Consider the following 22,487-nt stretch of genomic DNA (forward strand, 5'->3'; position numbering starts at 1 on the left):
ACCATCTCTTCTGCTCAGATCAACATTGTTCTCACTTCTTTAGACTTACCACTTTCTTCTCTATTCAACTGACTTGAGTGTCGGAGTACTTACCCGGGGAATAACTGCTCGGGCCTCTGACATTTCTCCTGGTTGCAGATTTTAATATGCGGCTTCGCTCTTCCACCTTGGCCTCATTCAATTTGCAAGACTATCTGATTGTCTTCAGTTCAGAACACCTCGAATCGGACAACATCTATAACTTTAGTGACCCTTTGGCTGGAGTCTATTCTATTGAAAGATTACGAGATGATATACGCACAAAGCTTTTATGAACTTACCCAAAAAAAGATCATTTACTGAAATACCCCTATAGTTTCATGAATTTACTAAAACCTAGCTACTTTATAATTTGTTTTTACTAAATCATCCTCTATAATTTGCAATCAATTTATTTAACCGACCTTCTATTAGATGAAAGTTGAAAATGACAATGTTAACACTAACATCCATTCAAATAAATTTAACCAAAATAAACTAAAAACAACAATTCCATTTTTGCTCCTATTAAAACATGGACAATCACTTTATTTTCTCAATTTGGTCAATTTTGTTTTTTATACAAAAAAGTATTAAGGGTACTTTTAGAATAAACAAATATGGATCCATACTCGAACATTTTCCACTCAGTTTAGGGGTACTTTTGGAATAAACAACCTTAGGTCCATGCCGTTAAACATTTTCCATCTACCTTAGGTGATCATATTACTATTTTCATATGACAAAACAAATAGTTCACAATGAAAATGTTCATTAAGTAAATTGGTTGCAAATTATACGGAGTATTTTCATAAAATGCAAACTATAAATAATAAATTTGCTTGGCGTCATGCTGCAGTAAAATCTCAGGAATTACGATTAATTGAATCTTCTCACAGAAACTAAAGTGAAAACAAGGAGGAAAGAGTCTACGAGGAATGGCCGAGTCATCTTGAGGGTGGTGATCTGTGCGAGTGTAGGTGTTTTGTGCATTACCCATTTTGATAATAAAATGAAGCAGTGGAATCAGGATGGACTTATATATGGTTTTGATGGTACCAGCACGTAATTAAAAGAGATTGCAAAACCAAGAATACTCAAACCTGTTGGTGGTGCACTCCATGTATTCATGAACCAAGTCACCTAATCAAATCACTCTGTAAGATTACTGTTGAGAGGCATTTTAATAATCTAAAGAGTTTAAATTTACCACTGAACTGAACAGAGAAATTACCAGAAACTAGTGCATTTTTCTCTTTTAATATAAAAAAGACCTACTGAAAACAAGATTTGATGCCTACTTTGTTGTTCGACAAATCTTTTGGAATCATATTCGAAGTTTGGAAATAACTAAAAAAATTAATTAAAATCGATAAAATGAAGCAGTCAAGCTGTACTTTACTGTCCATTGTCCGTAGTCCATGGAGATAGAGAGTGGGCTATCAAGGCCCATGAACTTGGACGGTGTTGGGACTTGGGAGGGCCTATAATTTATCTGACCTGACACATGACATGATATGTATGAACTGTCAATGAAATGTTTGGGGAATAAAAAGAAAAAAAGAAAAACATTCACATTGGATAACAACCCCCCTATAGCCTAACTGCCTAAGCCCGGCCAATTCATCTTTACCAGCTGCCACCTCCGTATTATATTTATGTTAGTTATAATAACAGCACCTTGAAATGGGTGGATGCGCCAAACCAGATCAATAAACTTTCTCTACCAGTTGAAGAGTTTGTGGATTTCAAGATTATCCGTCTCATGGGGGTCTATATATCTATGTATAAGAAGCAGATGACATGTCTGCTACGATTTTGACCTCCTTACTCATTTAACTAACCAACCTAGGCTACTTAAATTACCATTAAATCGTGTAGGTCTGTTGTTTCCAAAGCTTAGCTACTTAACTCTTAGCTTGTAAGTTTCTCTTCTTTTGAAACTTGAAAGAGAAAGAGAGGTGGTTAATTAATGGTTAAAATACCCCCCATGAAGAAAACTGAATTTTCTCAACTTTTGGCACCCTGGTATCACGCATGGAATCTCTATCTAGAGTTCTAGACGGCTCAACTTCAGTGTTTAAAAGTTCTATTTAGTAGACCTGATTATTCAAACTTAAATGTGGAATGATACAGTTGCATTGGGTTTCATGCACAGTGTGACTACTTGTTTAAGTAAAACATTTTAAAAAACCGGCATTCCTAGCTTGTTCCTGCTTCGCTTGTGCTGTGTTAAGTGATGAAACTTAAACTCAGTTTGGAAGGAGCATAAACACAAATACATAGAATGCAAAACCTTGCAATTATTTTGTATGTATATATTTTTGCATTTGTACTCCTTCATTACGGTGCAATTTTCATTTGCACTGGGTGTAAATGTAAAGCTAGGAGTCCAATTCCCTATTCTACCATTTCCATTTCTATATATTTAAATGCTTTTAACTGAAAATCTGAAATGCCAACCTGTAGTTCCTGTACCAAACACCGTCGGTGCATCTTTAGAAAACTGGTGTTCAACTTTCAGTACTCCTTGAGATAGATTAGACATATGATACAAATATCTATCCACTATATATCTGTCCGTCTATCTATCCTGCTACGACGTTCGGCAGTAAGATTGTAGGAATAAATAACCTTTCTTTTTATCGAATTTTTAAAACTTGGTTAGGCTAAAAAAAGGCCCCTTAAGTTGTTCTCTGGCGGCCTATATGCTCATACGAGTCCCGATCTCCTGCATAGTCCGTTCTATACAACTTTCTGTATATTCAAACATATTATGATACAACAGCGTTATATATTATGAGTGTTGTACATGTGTTAATAATTTAAAAGATATCTCCAAATGTTCGTTTCATTTATTTAATTATTTTAAACATGTAGTCATACAAAAAAAAAAAAAAAATTTGGCCCTTCAGTCCAACTGTGAGAAACAAATTTGATGGAGGATAACATGTGACATCTTCTTTACGTTTTCACCCACAAACTCTTTATCCTCACCAGCACGGCCATTTTTGTTTCCTAAATACAGTGATATAAAAATTCTTTTCAATGAGACATATCATGATTTCAGTTTCAAATTCAATCACTACCTTTCAAAAGATTTAGTAAGTAGAGTTATTGTAATTCTAGTTTAGACATTTTTTTTTTTACTTTCACTGTTTCACATTTTAAAATTTATCGATTAATTGATATATCCTAGACAGCAAAAATTAAAAATAATTTTCTGATTTTCTCTACAAAGCAGGTTGTATTTAATACCTGGATCACACTTGCTCATCGGTTGGTTCATCTTCTTGGGAAGGGAACTGGACAGGAAGGAGAGATGGGCCATCTCTTCCTTTAAAAGGCAATAATTTCAAAAGAGTTGAAGAAGAAAAACCCCTTTAGAATGCCCATGCATGATCAACAGATCATCTGAGTCGTACATCTCTGGATGACCGATCGATCATAATGCAATCAATCGGTAATTCAAAAAAGAAGAATCTGCAAAAGCAAAACAAGCGGCAAGCAGGGAGTTGAAAGGCAAAACCAATACGATCAGTAGACCAATAATAGTAGTTTAATTGCGTTCCACCTTGGCTTTTGTGTGGAGACAGACAACTATTCAGAATATATAATCCCAAGATTCACTCACCTTAAGAATCTAATCTAATCAAATCTACTCACAAACTCATAAACACTCCTCGTGCGTACCTTCCACAAAATATTCATAATATTCCTTATTAAAACTCTTTATTCTCCGCTGTGGTCGGTGCCCCCAAACTCCCGTGCGACGAAACTTCCCCCTAAGGCCCTAACGTGCTAGCGCCGGAAACATTTCCCCTTCGAGATCCAGTCATTCACTCACACGGTGACACCCTGGGTTACCTTCACCCAAAATCACTTTACTGCCCCCATGACTTCTCATTATTTACGCCGCTGACAACGTTATTCACAGTAGCAGAGTAGCTGACTAAAGCTCACAAAACCGGGTCTAGATATTTCTCCAATGAGGGGTATAATGGTAATATAATTATTAATTTGAGGGGAGTGGCCGAGTGGGGACAGTTTACCCATTTCCTCTCACGAGAAGAAACTGGCAGACTAGGGTTTTACGCGGATTATTTAAGAGCTAAGAGCGGTGGTCGGTGGGATGTGATGTCACTTTCTTTCACTTTGTGTGCTCGTGAACCAAATTCCCGTACGTTACATACCTATCGATCGTTTATCATCACATCATCAGAGCCATTAAGCCCTTAACGTATGCAGTAGTGGGCTCCACTTGAGAAGACTGAAACTTATGGATTCGGACATAAGCTTCTGTATGACTATATCTATCACAAAAAAAAAAAAAAATCCTTCTAAATAATTAAAGTTTTCAGCGTATAAAACAAATTAAAACTTTATTGAACGTTGTCCCATTCGATTTGTTCTAGTCGATTTTTGATGGATGGGTTTGTTCTAGTTGATTAATTGTTCTACCAGTTAGAAGAAAAAAATATTAAATTAGATTATCTTTGGTTTTTATTCAAATTTCAATTGACGGAGCCGATTGAATTCCAACTTTAAAAGAGGTGTAGGACTATAGGTGATTGGTGAGGTTCGTGACCGTCCACCAACGTACTCAAAGATAAAAAGGTCCTCTGGGTCCTCTGGTTAAAAAACAAAAAGGGAACAAAATTGTTCCACTCCACCCACCCATTCAAAAGGAAATAATTTCCGTATATTTTGCATTCTTATCTTGATTTGAATAAATGTAAACAAAATTGTACGAAAAGATTCTAATCAAGTGGGATTGGCACAGATTCCAAGTCGAGATTGTAAGCACAAGATTTATACACCATCACACCCTTTTACTATTATGCTTTTTGGATGGATTCTTGGAACGGAACTCTTCTAACTGGAATGCTGCAACCCAGCGCATACAGCGTAATGTTAGTCCTCCGTCTCCGGGGATGGACAAAAGATTGACCTTGCCATTTTGACCTTGTCCCATGACAAATGGGATTGAAAATTTGAAAACGAATCTAGAGCCTTGGCTTATTCCATATCAACATTCCACGTGGCAAATACATTCTTAAGCAGGAGGCTTTGAGTAGAAATAGGACCTTGATTCTGCTGTCCCATTCGTATCATTTTATGGCAACACAAGCATAAGATCGTGAGTCGTGAGTCGTGACATCGCGTATACGTGTTAAGAAAGAAACGTGGTAACAAGTTGCCGAAATGACAAATTTAACCCTGGATTGGGGGTATCAGGTATGTACAAATTTACAATCATTTGCAAGACGACTTCGGTCAACTGGCAATCGAATTAAAGGAGGAGATAGGACTGGGAGGGAGGACATTTTCGTCATTTTAGATTCAAATTTATTAATCTTGGTAGTACTACGGCTAGTTCCTATATAATATTGTCCGATCCATGTTGAGCATGACCAGCCACAGGCCACAGCCAGCCTAGGAGGAGAGGAGAGCACAAGACGGCGAGAGGAGACAGAAAGAAGGAGGAGAGATGGGTAACAGCCTGAGGTGTTGCTTGGCCTGTGTTCTTCCCTGTGGAGCTCTAGACTTGATCCGTATCGTCCACTTGAACGGTCATGTGGAAGAAATCACCCATCCAATCTCCGCCGGTGAGGTGCTGAAGGCCAACCCCAACCACGTACTCAGCAAGCCTTCTTCTCAGGGTGTAGTTCGCCGGATTCTAATTCTCTCTCCCGAGTCCGAACTCAAAAAGGGTAGCATTTATTTCTTGATTCCTTCTTCGTCCCTTCCAGAGAAGAAGAAAAACAACCGCAGCAATAGCAATAGCAATAGCAATCCCCACAGCCACAACAAGTCCTCCAAGAAGACGAAGAAGACTTCCATCACCACCACAGCCACCCCGGCAGCCCCAGATTGCGATCGCCATCTAACTGAAATTCTCTCTGAAAAGAAGTCTTCACGAAGAGATCGCCGGAGCGGCCGTATCAGGATCTGGCGGCCTCATCTCTCAAGTATATCCGAAGACTTGTAACATTTTACGATAACTCTGACATTTCTCGTTCTTCTTTTTTAACTCCAGGCCGGAAAGCAAACTCGATCCGTCGATCGTTTAACTCTTTATATATATATATATATATATATATATATATATATATTTCTGGGGGGGGGGGGGGGGGGGCAATGGATCATTCGATTACTGTATCTGAACTCATCAGTTGTGGATATAACGTGTACTCGTTTTTTTCTTTTCTTTTTGAAAAAAAAAAATCCGGCTGCCGGGAAGATAGGCAGATTTGGAAATTTCGTCCTCTATGAGAGATCACCTTGCCTTTGTTTAGAGTATCGAGAGTTGTCTTATTAAACAAGTGGGAGATGCGGAGATGAAACAGAGAACAGAGAACGTCTTTGACATAATAATGAAACCAATCATGGAAGCTGTACTTAGCGACCTCCAATTGTAACTAAGAAAAGACGGTTTTTTCTTTTTGATGAGAAAAGAAAAGGATGTAATTTGTTTAATTTCTACTCTGTAATCACTAAATTGGATTGCAAAATCTATAGCATGTGATTATATGAATAAACTAATAGCAATTATTAACTCAAACCATTTATCAACATACCTAATTATTCCTCTAATTTTTTTTTAACTACTAAAGTATGACTTAATGCTTCAAGAAATGTAGTTTATTCTAAACCTTAAACCCTTATATTAGTCTAATCCTAATTATTCCTAACTCGGGTTATCAAAAGTCTGACTCCAAGATGAACCAAAGCTATGCTCGGTTTGGTAGAAAATAAGAAAACTAAAGTTGAGGGAAAAGTACTTCAAGAAAAAATAGTCTCTTGTTTTCTATCAAAACAAGCATTGCTTAGTATTGAGATTAACCAAACAAATATCACGCTTGTAAGTTGTAAGAATATCATTATTGAGGGTCGTGGAAAAATTATTTTAAGTAATGAAGTTTGAACATACATGTATGTTAGGAAAGGATATTCTGTAAACAAGCATGGAATCCATTTAATTAATAATTAGGAGGTGTTCGCCAATATATAGACTTTAGTTTTTGAAAATAAAGACGACTGCCACTTATTGATGGGGTAGCTGTTTTTTGTTTTCAAATGGCTAACAACCCCTTAAATCAATTTAAAGACAAGGGAATAAAAATAGGAAAAATCTATGATAATATGGAACATTTTATTAGGGAGAAATGTGTTTTGGCGCCTTTTGAAATTTGAGCATTTTATTCAGTTAGATAATGAAATAAAAATAGGAAAAATCTATGATAACATGGATGAAATGATTCGAGTAAAATCCAAATGGCAAATGATGAATGATAAGCATTGTGTAGGGGGGAGGGTAATTAGGGAGAAATCGTTGGTTACATATTGTTTAACCATGAGGAACTGGGTGAAATTAGGCACGGAGCTAGCAAAGTATTCATTCATTGATTGACCCAATGAATGTCCCATATGGGGGGGCTACCATTGGTGATGGATGCGAAGTTTGGGCTACCTGTTTCCTCTGAGGTTGCCCCTTGAATGGTACCGCCCATAAGTTCCCACCCTCTACGCGGAAGAGTAATTACTCACGATGGCAACAACATAAACATATATGAGACCTTACTTAATTACTTGGTAGCTATATCAGTTCAGTAATTATTCAACAAAATGTTTTTCGGCTCACCTGATAGAGAGAGAGAGAGAGAGAGAGAGAGAGGGAGAGAGAGAGAGAGGTTGAGGACAAAACCCATCATCCCCTCGGTTTATTTTAAAATCTCCTCCTATGTAAATAGATATAAAATCATATATGGAGAGCCCTTCTGCAGTCTGCCACTCCATGTTAGAACAAAAATAAATGCATGCAAGCTGGCAATTCCTAAGATATATTACATACAGCACATCTTCACATGGATTCCTCACACACAAACACACACTGGCATAAACCCATATGCCTTTCTCTAACTCAATGTACTAAAATGTGTTAATGTTACTAGTTGAGTGGCACGTGCTAGAGAGAGAGAGAGGGTTCCACACTTTGGAAGTTTCTTCAAGTGTGTCGATGATCTTGGTTCAGAAAAGAACATATACTGACTCAGCAACAGCCTCATCGTGTAAGAGAACCCGCGTACCGATGGTGGATGGGAAGTGATGGCTCAGATGCTTCCAAAATATTGAACAAGAATCATGCCTTTACATACTCTGATGCATAAACAAGCCCATAAGAAACGACATTTGCTCTACAATGGCTTCGCTAGCTTGTGCATTACTCCTGATCCATCGTGTAGTTGAGATGGTACTCGGTGACCCAGTGGCCCTCCTCTCCATGTCTCCATGGTAACTAATGTCATGTCAGTAGACCTCTCTCACAAAGTTACATGACAACCAATTACGAATAAACACGCCAGTGTTCTCCATACAATTACAGCGTGGTGATCGGCAGATCCAGGCTCGGATTAAGTAATATAAACGAAGAGGCAGGGAAGAGTGGAGAATGTGGTTGGCATTTTCAACGTAAAAAGCCACAAAAGAAATGAACACTTTCTCTGCATATACATGCTAAAGAAAGAAAGTTGCAACTATGTATGGACCATATAATTCAGTAGTAAATCTGCGATTTCTTTTCTCTGTCTCTCCCCCCTACATATAAGCCTATGGTTTTGATTTTGTTTGGCGTAAGTTTGACTTGCAGCTTGGGTCTCTCGTCACCCCTAAGCTCAGACTCAGAATGAGTGAATAATTAACAAAAGTTTCCCTATTGTACAGGCATTTCAGTTAACATGGAGGAGTTAACTAAAAAATGTTGACTGCGGCGTTGATCCATAGATCGGGCTCTGAACCATTCCTTCTATTGGCATTTGTTGTTGCACCACCAATACTGATAGGGTTTTGGAATCTAATGAGACAAGAATATCTCCAATTATACCAAGCTCGTCCAGCTCAGTCCAGTCTGCCAATCCTGCCAGTAAAGGCGAGTTTTGTTCATGTCGTCTCCCCACCAAGACCAGGAAAAAGTCATTTTCAATGGCTCGAATCACATTAACCGTTCCCGGCCCATCTTGCACTACTTCCTCCCTGTACACAGCACAGTCATTGTCGATGAGACTAACCCTGAAGCTATTAATTGACTGAACTTCGAGCTTTTTCTCCGTAAAATCGTTGCTATTCAGATTGTTACTGTTGGCGGCTACGAAGCGGACGACAGTGAGATTGATGCTAGGGTGTTGGACCATACGGATGGCATAGGCTAAGGCCTCTCGATCATCAGGGCCTCCTAAGAAGGCAACGGCGATGTGGTAGAAGGAACGAGATGTTAACATGGACCTAGGAACCTTGAGCTTTCCACGATCTATAAACAGGGCGACAGAGCAAGGGGCCTTGTCAAGGATATTGCGGTTGACATTCTTGACGGAAAGACTGGCGAACTTGTCGAAGGGGACGATGATCAAGTAAGTCCTTCTGTCCATGGCAAGGGTACATATGTCGTCGTGCATGCTTGCGTAAGGAGAGATGCTGGTGAAGCATTGCAACGCCACCAGACCTTCGTTTTGTTGCTGAAAGCTTCTAAAAGCATTTATAATGCACCCGACGGTGTCATAGGGTTTTGAAGGAGAGCTGCTGCTAATGGATACATCATGTGAGATGAGGAGTGGGGTTTCACGGCCAATAAGCTCTACCAGGTGGATAAGGTAGACACACAGAGGGCTCTCTCTCGTTGGGTTGGAGGCCTCCAACAGGTTGATAAGGGCAGACACACTTTCCTCGTTGTGGATGCATGCAACTACTCTGAATTCCACATTGCTCCTTGAATGTTCCATGGTCCTCTTCTTGTAGGGTATGTATCTTCTCGATGGATCATAGATGAGTCTTACTATGTTACTGGACACCACTTCTGAGATTATTGATATAATAGTTAGGGTCGTGTAACATTTCTCGTTGATCAGCTGCTCGATCCAAATTCATATATAGTTTTAGCTTTGCATGCATATGTATATATAAAGAAAAGAAAAAAGCTAGATACAAAATTTGCTTTTTGGCTTTATTCTGACATTCATGGTCAATTGGCTAGCCAGCTAGCTAGCTAAGTAATAGCTCTACTCTGAGACTGAGTGGGAGAGTGAGAATAATTAATAAGCTGGCATGGAGAGTACTTGCTGCAGCAATAGTTTAACATGTTATATACCTTGAGCTCTAGTGCATATTTGAACCAGTGAAGAGTATAAACCCCTTGGGCACATCCGATGAGGCCCAGACAGAGTGCATCCTGGGGTGCCATCCTCCAGATAACACAAGGCAAAATGATTGCCAAGAGCTTCACAATGAACACCACCAACAGCGTCATTTCCACAATCCCTAAACAAGTGGATTTGTATAGCACCAACACATCCACTTTAGAGCCATACATAATGAAGAAGGATGGTAAGAACATTACTGACACAATCACTTCAAGCTTTTCCGTTATAGCTGACCCTAGGGGTGGGCCATCCGGTATGGCCAAGCCCAAAATCATCACCCCGAAAATTGAATGGTAGCCCATTGCTTCACCCAACAAGCCACACCCAAGCACGGCCACAACAACGGAACAGAATATACCTTCCTTGACAGAATTGCTGCGTTGTGGTGTCTGTCTCGCCATCCAAAGAATTATAGGTCGGATAAAGAAAATGATGAACAGAATACTAACAACCCGGCTAACCATGATCCCGAAAAATGCTTGTTTGTCGTCAAAGGATTCCCACACGGTGGACAGAACGGCCACGCAGGTCCAACATCACATACCACTGATCATGGATGAAGAAGAGGCAACGCGACCCACCTCGGAATTGACCAGCTTGAGTTCGGAAAGGAAGCTATTAACACAATGGAACGATGACATTGACTCGAATATTCCAATGAAAAGGACAGACCTCAGTTGGGCTTTGTCCATCTGAGAGAATCGTTCAAGAAGGTGATGCTTGTGGATAGCAGCACGGGGGCAACGAAAGAAGAGAGGCCTAAAATTAACGACAATCTTCCAGATTTGTTCACGATGCTAAGGTCGTGTCTCACTCCAACAAGGAAGCTAAACAACATGAACCCAAACAAGGCATGCACGTTAAGCAATATTTCATCTCTTGGCCGGAACATCGTCTTTCTGAACGTCTCGTTTTGTCCAAGAACCGACGGGCCTAGCATTATACCACTCTGCTGGTGAACATGAATCAATCAATGCATGGAATTGGACATTAAATCATTGATCATATATAAATAAATAAACAAATATATGGGTTACAGAAATTATCAGTTTTAATTATATATATATATATATTTGATTATATACCAGCATCTGTGAAATGTGTTTGGGTGGTCTGAGAGGCTTGAGAAGCAAGTGAACGATCAGGGACAATATTGTGCCTATACTGAGATGTAACAACAGAAGAGGAAACGGGAAGTGCAAGGGATTATCACCTTGCCACAAACCCCTGGAAACAATTGTAAGTTTTCCCTCACAATAGATTTTCCACGTGAATAAGAGCGGATCGATTGAAACTGTGCTTTCGTTTGACGATGTACTGGTGTTCTCCATCTATCTTCTTCGACAAACCTTTCCTCCCATTCCAAATTCTACCGGGAAGACCAACAGAAGGAACCAAGGTGCCAATACAATGGAGGAAAAGAAAAAGAAGTAAACCATCCTAGAGAAGAGACAAATACGAGAGTAACTTCAGTTTTAAACCGAGGATCCAGAGAGAATCGAGGCTGCCAAAAATGTCTATTTGACCATTGACCCCGATCATGTGGTTCGCATCTTCTCCTCTTCCGTATGGAGAATTTACTCTAACTCCCAGACTCCTACTCCTACACAACGCAAACACTTGGAGGCATGGAATTTTCAGTTTTGCGCTTTTTTTCATGATTTTTTTTTTCTCAAATACTAATTAAGTTTTTCCTTTACAGTGTGTTGCCTCTGCAATATTTTAATTACTTTTCCTATATTTTAATCTTAGATCACTCTTGGATATGTCCAAACTGCTCGCTTTCTCCATATATTCTTCTTCCCTTTACTTATGCACTGAGGTCTTTCCCTCTCTCATTCAAACCCTATTTAATAAACCTCCACCCTTGACCACCAACACTATTATGTTGCTTTCTTAAATTATTAATTAATGGAAACAAAAAAAAAAGACGAAGAGTTGTTGAGAAAAAAAGTATGGGTGGTTTTTATATTCTAAGGGGGTATTTACATGAATGGTTTTGCTTTCTAAAACCAAAATATAATTACTACGTCAGCAAAGAAGTATTGTATTTGCTGAATGCTGACATAGAAATTGTTGTTTAAAAAGAAAATTTTAATGTTCATTAAATTTTATAGTAAAAATTTACCTATAAATTAAAAATGGAATTTATTTAACACACTTCGCAACGTATACACGGTGACTCTTTTTAGCTTCAAAGTAATTTGTCGTGTATAAGATTGTTCATTATTCAGGAAAGGAAGGATTGCAAGATGAGACAACTATCGAACCCCCTATAATAATAATCCGTTAGAGAATAGAAACTATTCAGGGAACTCATCTGAAAAATTATATAAGCTTTTAGGACAAATTGTTATTTCAATTTGACCAAGTGGTCTAGTATTGGGATCTCATCATTCCATTAAAATTAATTAAATTTCAGTACAGGTATGGATGGATTTGTGACTGTCCATGCTTCAAGCCTATGGTATTTCGCACAAGAGAGCATGTTAGTAATAGGTTGAACGGTTCTTTGAGATAATTATATAGAGTTATTTCCCCGTCCAAATGACTTTACACAAATCTTGATAACAATACACACATGTTAGTGATACATTCTCTTGGTTTTTTACTCATTCAAGGTATTTGGGGGTGTTTATGTTAAAAATATGTGTTTATTTGAATAAGTACTTATTTACATTTGGCACCCAGCTTTTTCAAGTGCTTGTTTTAAAAAATAAGTACTTATTTTATATTAGACATTTGGTGGATGTTTTCTCCAATAAGCATTTAAATAAGTACTTGTGTCTTTCATTTTCTTTCAAATCTTCAAAATTTTCAATCCAAAGTGAATGAATAAAAGTACTTTGATATAAGTGATTTTATAAAAGTACTTTTGTAAATCAGTAAAAGTTCTTTGATAGAAGTGATTTTGTAAAAGTACTTTCACAAAAGCGCTATTATGAAAGTGCTTTCATATAAGTGCATTCATATAAAAGTACTTTTATAAAATTGCTTGCTTAAAAATGCTTTTGTAAATGTAATAATATTGAAAGGGTATAATTGGTATTTTAAAGTTTTATTGAGGATAATTCTGGGAGAAAATTTTGAATAAATGTTTATAGTACGAGTACTTCAAGAAAAAAATGACAGGAATTTTGAACTTGAAAAAGAAAGATTTATTTTTAAAATAAGCACTTATATCGGGCTTATTTTCCACACACCAATTAGTACTTAATGATATGACTCCAACTCAAATAAACACTTATTTTTAAACACTCCCAAACATGGCCTATATAAGTTCATTTAAACAAAACAAGTTGTGTATGTGGATATATACTGGATTTGCCTAATAAAACCATCATTCCGGCATCATAGATTTTTCTTTGAACGTTTAAAGGCACTCAGGAGTCAGGATTTCCTAATACTTAATTTCGATGAATTATCATCAGTGAGTATACCACTTGCCCAAGTATTGGAGACCCAAAGTGCATGGTTTTAAGATGGGCACAGCGCGATTGAAAAGATGAGGGACGGTTAATTTCCTGGCAATTAAAGACTTTGAAAAACTCAAAATTCAAATAGCTTGTCCATTCTGATCACGATAGGTTTTTTTCCCACTCTTTACACTTGAAAATCGAGGAAGCTTCACTATACTATTCACTCTACTGACACCTTTAAGAGCATTCCACTCTTCCTCTGATGATGCTTCTGCAGTCGTTTGGGGTTTTGTCTTTGTAGTCTCATGGCCTGCATGTCTTGCTGCAGCAGCTTTCAATTTCTTTTGACTCACAATGTCTGTTCTCCTTAGTGTCATTTTTGGCCAGGATTTCCTGACGACAGAAGACGACGATTTGAAGAAGAGGCAAATGGCTGCACAATCATCAGCCTTTGCTATAGGGTGTTGGAATTTCCAGGCTCGACTAGCTCGACGCACCAGCAACTTAGCTGCCATGGATCTCTTCCCAGCGGATGCAACTATCTTTATCACCTCCTTATTTGACAAAACATCCCATACCTGAACAAACCCACAACATGCATATACACATAAATTATTAAAACATCTGGCCTTCACGTACGCTGGATTATAGATGATGGTCAAATGGGGAGGTTAGGTTTCAATATCTATCTATCTATCTAATCCAGTGAAAAAGAAACTATGAATATACAATTTGAGTTGAACTAATGAGAGCCTGCTTTGGACATCAAGCACATCGATCGAGAAGATATAAAGATTATGAATTTATGTTCTCTTCGATCTTACCCCATCTGTTGCTAAGACAACAAATTCATCCTCCTCGGCGAGCTCCCTATAAGAAACTTTTGGGGTAGAACTGAGGCCAAAATTTTTCAGGCAGAAATCGCCGAAAGCTCTTGACATGGCAAGGCCAGGACAATCTTCGTCCGCCATCCACAATCTATACACATCGGGCTCCTCCTCCCTAGCGAAAACTCTTCCATTATAGCTCCTAATCCTTTCAGCTTCACCTAAAAGGGTGAACGTGAATTGAACATGCAAAAGAAAAGACATTGATGATTAACACCAATTGCTCCGTTCTTTCTTCAAAGATATGGACATAGGACATAAAAGAGAAATTAATTAAACCACCCACCTGGAAGATTTGGTTTTAGATCAACTGTAAGTTGGACGGGGATGAGTTGATTTTTCTGGTTTCTAGTGCACAGAACTGCACGCGAATCCCCCAAATTCGCGATTATTAAGTGCTCTCCCTGCAGCAGCGATAAAAAGAAGAAGATCACCTCCTTTAATTTGTTGTCTAATTAATAATCTTAAAAATAAAAACCAGTCGGGCAGTCATCAGTCATCATCTGTTGAGTGGATTTCATTAAATGTCATGCATATGGCGTAATGTTATCTACGTCTAGACCTTCTTAAGAACGGTTACAGCTGTGCTGCCACTACGAAAGGAATCGACGGTGGAATCCAGGTAGAGTTCTCTATCCATCTCCTTAAAAGCCTTAACAAAACACTTCTTCCATAAACTGAACGATGAAAAGCTGTTTTGGGTATTAGCCTCATTATGACTACTATCGACATGATCGGCTTCCTCGTCCTCGTCGGAAGAAGAAGAATAATAGTCAACCATTTCGGGTTCTTTCAATAAGTAAGATAGTTTTGATGGCAGAGCATCCCGAACGTGGCATGAGACCTTGTGGCCAAGGGGACCATGACCATCGAACACACCGCAGAAAATCTCATCTTTTTCACCGCTGAAATCCTACAAAAAAATTATGTCGAAGAAAGACAATAATAAAGCTCTAATGAGAACAAAACAGAAAAGCATTTAATTCATGAACTACTGCTAATTGGGAAGAGAGAGAGAGAGAGAGAGATGGAACTTCAAACACTAACAACAACAGCGACCAAAAAAAAAAGATCGGATGCTTCAAACAAAGCAAAGAATAAATGAATTCCTTTTATACAAGATGAAAGCAAAATTAATAATAAAACTACATTCTGATCTTTTTTTTTTCTCTCATAATTACCTTACCTCCCATATGGTCATAGAGTCTTGATTAATCCCTTTTTTCCCCTTCTGTGTGAACATGGATGTATACTCGGAGAAACCTTTTAACCTAACAAGCTCTCCGAAGTCTCCCTCGCGTGCATCATTCACCTCCTCTTCCTTGTCATATTCTTCTTCTTCCTCCTCCTCCACAACGTCTCCTTCAAATTCCATATTCGCACTGCAGCAACCTCCCATATTTGAATTTCCTCTTTGTACATAAAACACCCACCAAATTTTCTCAAAAAAAAAAAAAAAAAAAAAAAAAACCTAACCGGAATCAGAACAGAAATAATCAGAGTCCGGCGTCTTACAGAGCTATGATAAACGTAAAGGTGAAGGAAGAGTCTTCAAAGCTATGGTATACCAAATTTCATTATAATTCGGTTCTTTTTTTTTTTACATGTTTTATCTTTTTCTAATATTCAAGCAGAGCAGAACATGAAACGGTGTTCATAGTTCATGCCTTCTGCTAAACGAATAAAAAAAAAAAAACACACAATAGCTAAATAAATAAAAAGAATCAATGATGGCGTTGTCCTCGTCTAGGGTCTTGGTTTCTTCTCTTTTTGGATGACGGGAGAAGAAACCAATTTTTTTATCTCAAAATATATAAAGTCAACAGATCGAGTTCCTTCGGGCTTCGGTGATGAATGGCTTAGGAAGAGGAAAACCTGTCCAAAGGAATTAAAACCACCTGCCCATACGACGATAATTTCGTATATACTATTAGTGCTCCTACTACGCAATTCCTGTAATTTCGGATTAGTGTCACTTCGGTTATCAAACTTTCATAAATTTACATACTTGTCCTAGTCGTTAGTGTCATTTGGTTACCAAACTTTCATAAATCCACATACTTGTCCTTGAATAGTCGTTAAGTAACATTTGAAAAAGATATAAATGGTTTTTGAATGATATTTAATTTTCTTTATTCATCATTCATATATTGACAAAAAAAAATGAATAGTTTCAAATATGAGTTTGGCTTAAATCCAAAAACACTTAATCAGGCACGTTCGCATTTGGCCACGCGTCCTCCCAATCATGTGAAGGGACATCTCTCCTCCTCCTCGACGTTAGTGAAGTTAAGCAAAACGAGTCATTTTGCTCCTCACCTCTCTTCTCCTTTGAGTGTCGCAGAGACATCTCTCCCCCGCGGCAACTTAACATCTATCACCATTGCCTAGAAACAACCATCACCGGCAGCAGGATATTCTCACACTTCATTCTATTCTTGGCAACAATTAATTAATTTCGTTAGTCTCTTCAAAGTCTAGTTTTTGATCTGTCCGATTGTTTACACATTCTAATATCTCAAATTCTCAATTTGGCTTTATTTATTATGTGGTCAGAAATCGCGAAGCAGCTCTCTGGCCGAGCTGATCATGAAATTAAAATTTTCTGGAACACCTGCATAAAGAAGAAGCTGATAAAGATGGGCATCGATCTGATCACTCACCAACCTCGGGTACTAATTTCTTCATGGACCAACCCCATCTGTTATTGTTAGAGAAAATGGGGTCACTATAACTTTGGAGGAGAAGTTCTGAGATACGTCTGAAGACACTGTCTTTAAAATGTTATTTGTCCCTACTCAATTGCACTGAGTTTGCTGTTGTGTTACAGGCAAATTCGTTCCCAGGATACAATAGAGCCTTGGGCGAGTATATGCAACCAGCAAAGTTGAAGAGTCTCAAAAGAAACCTTCTGTGAGACTGTAGCAGAGCGGATTGAGAGAGAGAGAGAGAGAATGAATTTCAAAATTGTGTGTTTTGGAGTCTGATTCATGCTCTTTAAATAATTCGTGAAGAGGTATGAGGAAAAGGTAAGTGTTGGTTTAGATAAGCACCTTGTACAGTCACAATTTCAAACATTGTGTCGCACACGCGCGCGCGCAAAGTGCGCCTCTAAAGCGCCTCATTGCGTCGCACACACGCGCACCCACGCGCGTTGCGCGGTATCGAATTCCATACTCTCTCTACTAATTCTAAGGAGTGTAAATCAACTCTTATTGAAATACTGAACACAAAACTTATAATTTTCTAATGTGGGACAAGTTCAAAACTGGGTTTTTGTAAGAGATAAACTGATTTTTACAATCAAGTGTGTAGGCGCACTTTCTCATGTAATTGACCAATCAAACCCATTGGATTTAATCTCATTAAATCCAACAATCCCCCACATTGATTGATCAATTACATAGTTTTCTCTCAATCCAAACTACTATAACACAGTTATGCATACAAAAGGTGTTTATCAACTTAAACCTCTTGTTACTATAGTTATCTTAGAGCCTTGTCAAAGTTATTGGTGGTAAGACCTTAAACCAATTACTCTCAAAACAAATCGGATACACCTATACACACAAAATGTCCAGCCTCTACAAGAGTTTCAAGTTTTGCTCAGCACTGTTATGGCCATGTGCTTCTTTCCTGGTTTCATGAACAATCCCGAGAGTAAACCCAAACCCTCATGAGAAGCGGCACCACTTCTATCTTCACATAGGTGAAGTTCCACAATGTGCTCCATTATTCTACACATTTCAGAACTTTATTAAGAGTTTATCTCAACCTCTCATCATAACGGACAACAATGTTTATGTTGTGATGGAAAATTTCTCAATATCAGTGCTAACAATCACATTGCTGTAACTTGTTGTTACCCATTAAACCCAATACTGATGGTTTTTCAATTCAGGTTGGGTTAGCATTATAGGTGACTAAGTGAATGGTTTTAATCTCATCTCTTTGGTTGTCATTTTTACCAATTCTCTAGCCAAACCCTTGGTAAGAGGACCATCCATGTTTTTACTTGACCTCACATAAGTTATAGTGATGACTCCATCTTGTAGGTACCACTGTAGGCCCTTGGCAGAGTTGCCTCACTATCACAGTAAATGGAAATTGGAAGCATAGGACTAGGCCAAAGTTTTATATCCAATAATAAATTCCTAATCCATTCAACCTCTTTTCCAGTAGCCGTTAAGGCTATGAATTCTGATTCCATGGTCGAGTGAGATATACAAGTTTATCTCTTGGATGCCCAAGAGATTGCACCCCCACCAAGGACAAAATTCCATCAAGATGTGGAATTATTATCTCCATTACCGGTAATCTAACTTGCATCAGTGTACCCTTCTAGTACAGCTGGATAATCACAATAAAACAAGCCAAGTTCCAAGGTTCTCTTGAGATACCCAAGAACTCTCCCAATTGCCTTCTAGTGCTCTGCACCGGGGTTACTTATAAACTGACTAAGTTACTTACTACAAATGCAATATCAGGTCTAGTACAAAGCATAGCATACGTCAAGCTTCCTACTGCACTAGCATACTCAAGTTGTGCAATTGCTCTACCTGTATTTTCTACTAGCTTTATACTATAATCATATGGCATGCTATATTCTTTAAACCCTAAATGCTTAAATTTCTCAAGTACTTTCTCAATATAATGTGATTAGCTTAATGCATATCCCCTACTATGCTTTTTAACTTTTATTCCTAATATGATATCTACTTCTCCTAAATCTTTCATCTTGAAGACAGAGGATAAGTAGCTTTTAGTTTCATTTATAACAACCATATTTATACCCACAGTAAGCATATCATCAACATAAAGACAAACAATTACTCCATAATTTTCAATGAATTTTGAGTAGATGCATCTATCAGCACTATTATATTTAAAGCCAAAAGCTAGAATGTAAGAATCAAATTTCCCATGCCACTATTTAGGTGCTTGTTTTAATTCATATAGTGATTTAACCAGTTTATAGACTTTCTTCTCATTTTCAATAAAAACAAATCCTTCTGGTTGTTCCATATAAACATCTTCATTTAAATCACCATTTAAGAAAGCGGTTTTAACATCCATTTGGTGAACAAATAAGTGATAAATGGATGCTAATGCAATGAGTGTTCTAATGGAAGTTGTTCTAGCCACTGGTGCATAGGTGTCAAAGTAATCAATCCCTTCCTTTTGACTAAATCATTTTGCTACCAATCTAGCTTTAAGAGTTTGTACAGTTCCATCAGTGTTGTATTTTCTTCTAAACACCCATTTACATTTTATTGGTTTTGATCCTAGAGGCAGATCTAATAGTACCCATGTGTTATTTGACATATTGAATCCATTTCATCATTTATAGTTTCCTTCCAAAAGGCAGAATCTCTAGAGATCATGGTGTCACTATAGATTTTTGGATTATTTTCAATGTTTAGGACAATAGGTATTTTATTTAAAATCTTCTCTTTATCAACCTCAACCAAAAATACAATTGACTGAGTAGAGATAAAATCTGAACCTAAGTGTTTCTCTGTTCTTTGTTTTTGACTTCTTCTAAGTCCTATTTTAGGTGTTACAGTTGTGTCATTTCTTCTTTCAGTCTCATTATTATCAATAGGTATTGAGATCTGAGTTCTTTGTCATTTTCTATGGACTCATTTTCTGTAGGTTCAAAACACAGTTTATTTTCAAAGAATTCAACATCTCTAGTTTCAATTATTATATTGGACTCTAAGTCTAGAAACCTATAGGCCTTGCTATGTTTTGCATATCCAATAAGCATACTTTTCTTAGCTCTGAGTCCTAATTTGGTTCTTTTAGGATCTGAAACTCTACAATATGCTAAGCACCCCTACACTTTTAGATATGCTAAATTATGCTTTCTTCCTGTCCATAATTCATATAGGCATTTGTTATTAACTCTATAAATAATTCTGTTATGTAAATGGCAGGCTATTAGGAGTGCTTCCCCCCACAGGTTTAAGGGTGCATTAGCTTTTAACAACATGCAGTTTATCATTTCTGTAAGTGTTCTATTTTTCCTTTCATCCAAACCATTCTGTTAAGGGGTATAGGGAGCAGAGCACTGATGTATTATTCCAAATTCTTCACAGAAAGAATTAAACTCATTTTTGAAGTATTCAGCACCCATATCACTTCTAAAGATTTTAATTTTCTTTTCTAGTTGATTTTCAACTTCAGTCTTATATAGTTTAAACATGTCAAATGCTTCATCCTTAGTTTTCATAAAGTAAACATAGGTGTACCTAGAAAAGTCATCTATAAATGTTATTAAGTATCTTTTACCTCTTCTAATTAATACACCATTGAGTTCACAGATGTCAGAATGGATTAGTTCTAGAAGTTAAGAATTTCTCTTAACACTAGGGAAATGTTTCTTAACCATTTTAGATTTTACACATATTTCGCATTTTTCATTTGATTCATTATTGTAAGCAATTATACCAAGTTTGCTCATGTTCTTTATGGATTTAAAATTCAAGTGTGCTAATCTATCATGCCATAAAGAGAAAGAATCAATAATATAAGCAAAAACTTTTCCTTCATTAATACTTAATTTGAACATACCATTACAACCATATTCCTTTCCAACAAATATCCCATTCTTAGATATAATTAGTTTGTCGGATTCAAAGACAACTTTGAATCCCTTCTTACAAACAAGATTTACTGAGACCAAATTCTTTCTAATGTCAGGAACATGGAGAACATTTAGGAGAGTCGGTGTCTTTCTGGAGGTGAAGTTCAACTCTACGCTACCTCTTCCAGCAACTTTGGCACATGTTTAGTTTCCCATCTGTACCTCCTAGCCATCAGTCACTTCTTCATATGTCTTGAACAAGGACTTGTCCTTGCAAACATGGACTGTAGCGCCTAAATCAAACCACCATCCAGAAGATGATTCTGCCATATTAACTTCAGTAATCATAGCCACGAGATTGTCTTCTACCATGTTTGCAGACTTGGTTCCACCTTTCCGATGTCGGCAGACTCGGGCATAATGCCCATTCTTTCCACAAACATAGCAGGATCCTTTCTTATTGTTTCTCTTCTTGAATTTCCCATCCTTATTCTTTACTTGTAATGCATGATTAGTCTTTTTCAATCCATTTTCCACAAACTTGACCTTAGAGTTCAGCATACCGGATAGGGTTTTATCCCTACTGTCTCTAAATCGAGACTCTTCTTCAATACGAAGGTGTTGTTGAATTTGCTCCAAGGTAAGTTCTTCAACCTTGTGCAGCAGCTTCTTCCTGTAATCCTTCAAAGAGGGTGAAAGTTTGGCAATGATTGCTCCCACTTGGAAAGATTCAGGAAGGATGATGTTAAGGGATCGAAGTTTGGCAATGAATTTCGCCTCCATTGCAGAATAACGTTCTAAATTGTTGGAGAAAATTGGGTCATTGTAACTTTGGAGGAGAAGCTCTAAGGCGCGTCTGAAGACACTGTCTTTAGAACGTTATTTGCCCCTACTCAGTTGCACTGAGTTTGCTGTTGGGTTATAGGCAAATTCGTCCCCAGGATACAACAGAGCCTTGGGCGAGAATCTACAACCAGCAAAGTTAAAGAGTCTCCAAAGAAACCTTCTATGAGACTGTAGCAGATTGGATTGAGAGAGAGAGAGAGAGTGAATTTCAAAATTGTGTGTTTTGGCGTCTGATTCATGCTCCTTAAATAATTCGTGAAGAGGTATCAGGAAAAGGTAGGTGCTGGTTTAGAGAAGGCACCTTGAACAATTACAATTTCAAACAATGTGATTGTTTAAAAAGTAGTTAACAGTTAGTGACTGTTAACTTTGAATTGTGCCTCTTGATCACACCCGATCGAATCGTGACCATTGATCTCATCAACGATGATCAACGATCAGCAACGCACCAAAACCAAAGCTGCCCATCGTGAGCCACGCGGGTGCGAGCAAAGTGTGCCTCTAAAGCGCCTCATTGCGCCGCACATGCGCACAC

At 37.8% G+C, this 22,487-nt stretch overlaps 3 protein-coding genes and 1 long non-coding RNA gene across 6 annotated transcripts; 1 reads left to right on the plus strand and 3 right to left on the minus strand.

The window, feature by feature from the left end:
- Positions 1-2,747: 2,747 nt before the first annotated feature.
- On the minus strand, positions 2,748-3,642 carry LOC148870479 (uncharacterized). The gene is made up of 2 exons (XR_016108266.1): positions 3,277-3,642; positions 2,748-3,036 (listed from the first exon to the last, which is right to left on the minus strand). It is a non-coding gene; the product is annotated as an uncharacterized LOC148870479 (long non-coding RNA).
- Positions 3,643-5,411: 1,769 nt separating this feature from the next.
- Positions 5,412-6,052, plus strand: LOC148870480 (uncharacterized). The gene has a single exon (XM_088973337.1). It carries the CDS (start codon positions 5,510-5,512, stop codon positions 6,008-6,010), a length of 501 nt encoding a protein of 166 aa, XP_088829463.1. The 5' UTR covers positions 5,412-5,509; the 3' UTR covers positions 6,011-6,052.
- A 2,577-nt stretch (positions 6,053-8,629) lies between these two features.
- On the minus strand, positions 8,630-11,633 carry LOC148870481 (cation/H(+) antiporter 14-like). The gene is made up of 3 exons (XM_088968862.1): positions 11,425-11,633; positions 10,160-11,160; positions 8,630-9,920 (listed from the first exon to the last, which is right to left on the minus strand). The coding sequence occupies exons 2-3, from the start codon at positions 10,673-10,675 to the stop codon at positions 8,766-8,768; spliced, it is 1,671 nt and encodes a 556-aa protein (XP_088824988.1). The 5' UTR covers positions 10,676-11,160; positions 11,425-11,633; the 3' UTR covers positions 8,630-8,765.
- A 2,117-nt stretch (positions 11,634-13,750) lies between these two features.
- LOC148870482 (putative protein phosphatase 2C 73) lies at positions 13,751-16,343 on the minus strand. 3 transcript variants are annotated; one of them, XM_088971854.1, is made up of 6 exons: positions 16,033-16,166; positions 15,704-15,899; positions 15,080-15,430; positions 14,804-14,921; positions 14,455-14,678; positions 13,751-14,208 (listed from the first exon to the last, which is right to left on the minus strand). In XM_088971854.1, exons 2-6 carry the CDS (start codon positions 15,890-15,892, stop codon positions 13,768-13,770), a joined length of 1,323 nt encoding a protein of 440 aa, XP_088827980.1. In that variant the 5' UTR covers positions 15,893-15,899; positions 16,033-16,166; the 3' UTR covers positions 13,751-13,767. The 3 variants fall into 3 exon arrangements, with proteins under 3 accessions (XP_088827980.1, XP_088827979.1, XP_088827981.1); XM_088971853.1 differs by having other exon boundaries at positions 15,704-16,343; XM_088971855.1 differs by having other exon boundaries at positions 15,699-16,309.
- Positions 16,344-22,487: the final 6,144 nt, after the last annotated feature.

This window comes from Nelumbo lutea, chromosome 2 (assembly GCF_056320005.1).
Source record: "Nelumbo lutea isolate HS-2025 chromosome 2, American lotus-T2T, whole genome shotgun sequence".
In the NCBI taxonomy this organism is placed as follows: Eukaryota; Viridiplantae; Streptophyta; class Magnoliopsida; order Proteales; family Nelumbonaceae; genus Nelumbo; species Nelumbo lutea.

Bases quoted from the DNA above. Each gene is read 5' to 3' on its own strand.
- LOC148870480 (XM_088973337.1), top strand. From the start codon at position 5,510: ATGGGTAACAGCCTGAGGTGTTGCTTGGCCTGTGTTCTTCCCTGTGGA.
- LOC148870481 (XM_088968862.1), bottom strand. From the start codon at position 10,675: ATGGTTAGCCGGGTTGTTAGTATTCTGTTCATCATTTTCTTTATCCGA. The intron at 9,921-10,159 runs GTATATAACATG...TGGATCGAGCAG, and splicing joins AATATGCACTAGAGCTCAAG to CTGATCAACGAGAAATGTTA.
- LOC148870482 (XM_088971853.1), bottom strand. From the start codon at position 15,916: ATGGGAGGTTGCTGCAGTGCGAATATGGAATTTGAAGGAGACGTTGTG. The intron at 15,431-15,703 runs GTAAGGTAATTA...ATTTTTTTGTAG, and splicing joins ACTCTATGACCATATGGGAG to GATTTCAGCGGTGAAAAAGA. The intron at 14,922-15,079 runs GTCTAGACGTAG...TCGCTGCTGCAG, and splicing joins CTGTAACCGTTCTTAAGAAG to GGAGAGCACTTAATAATCGC.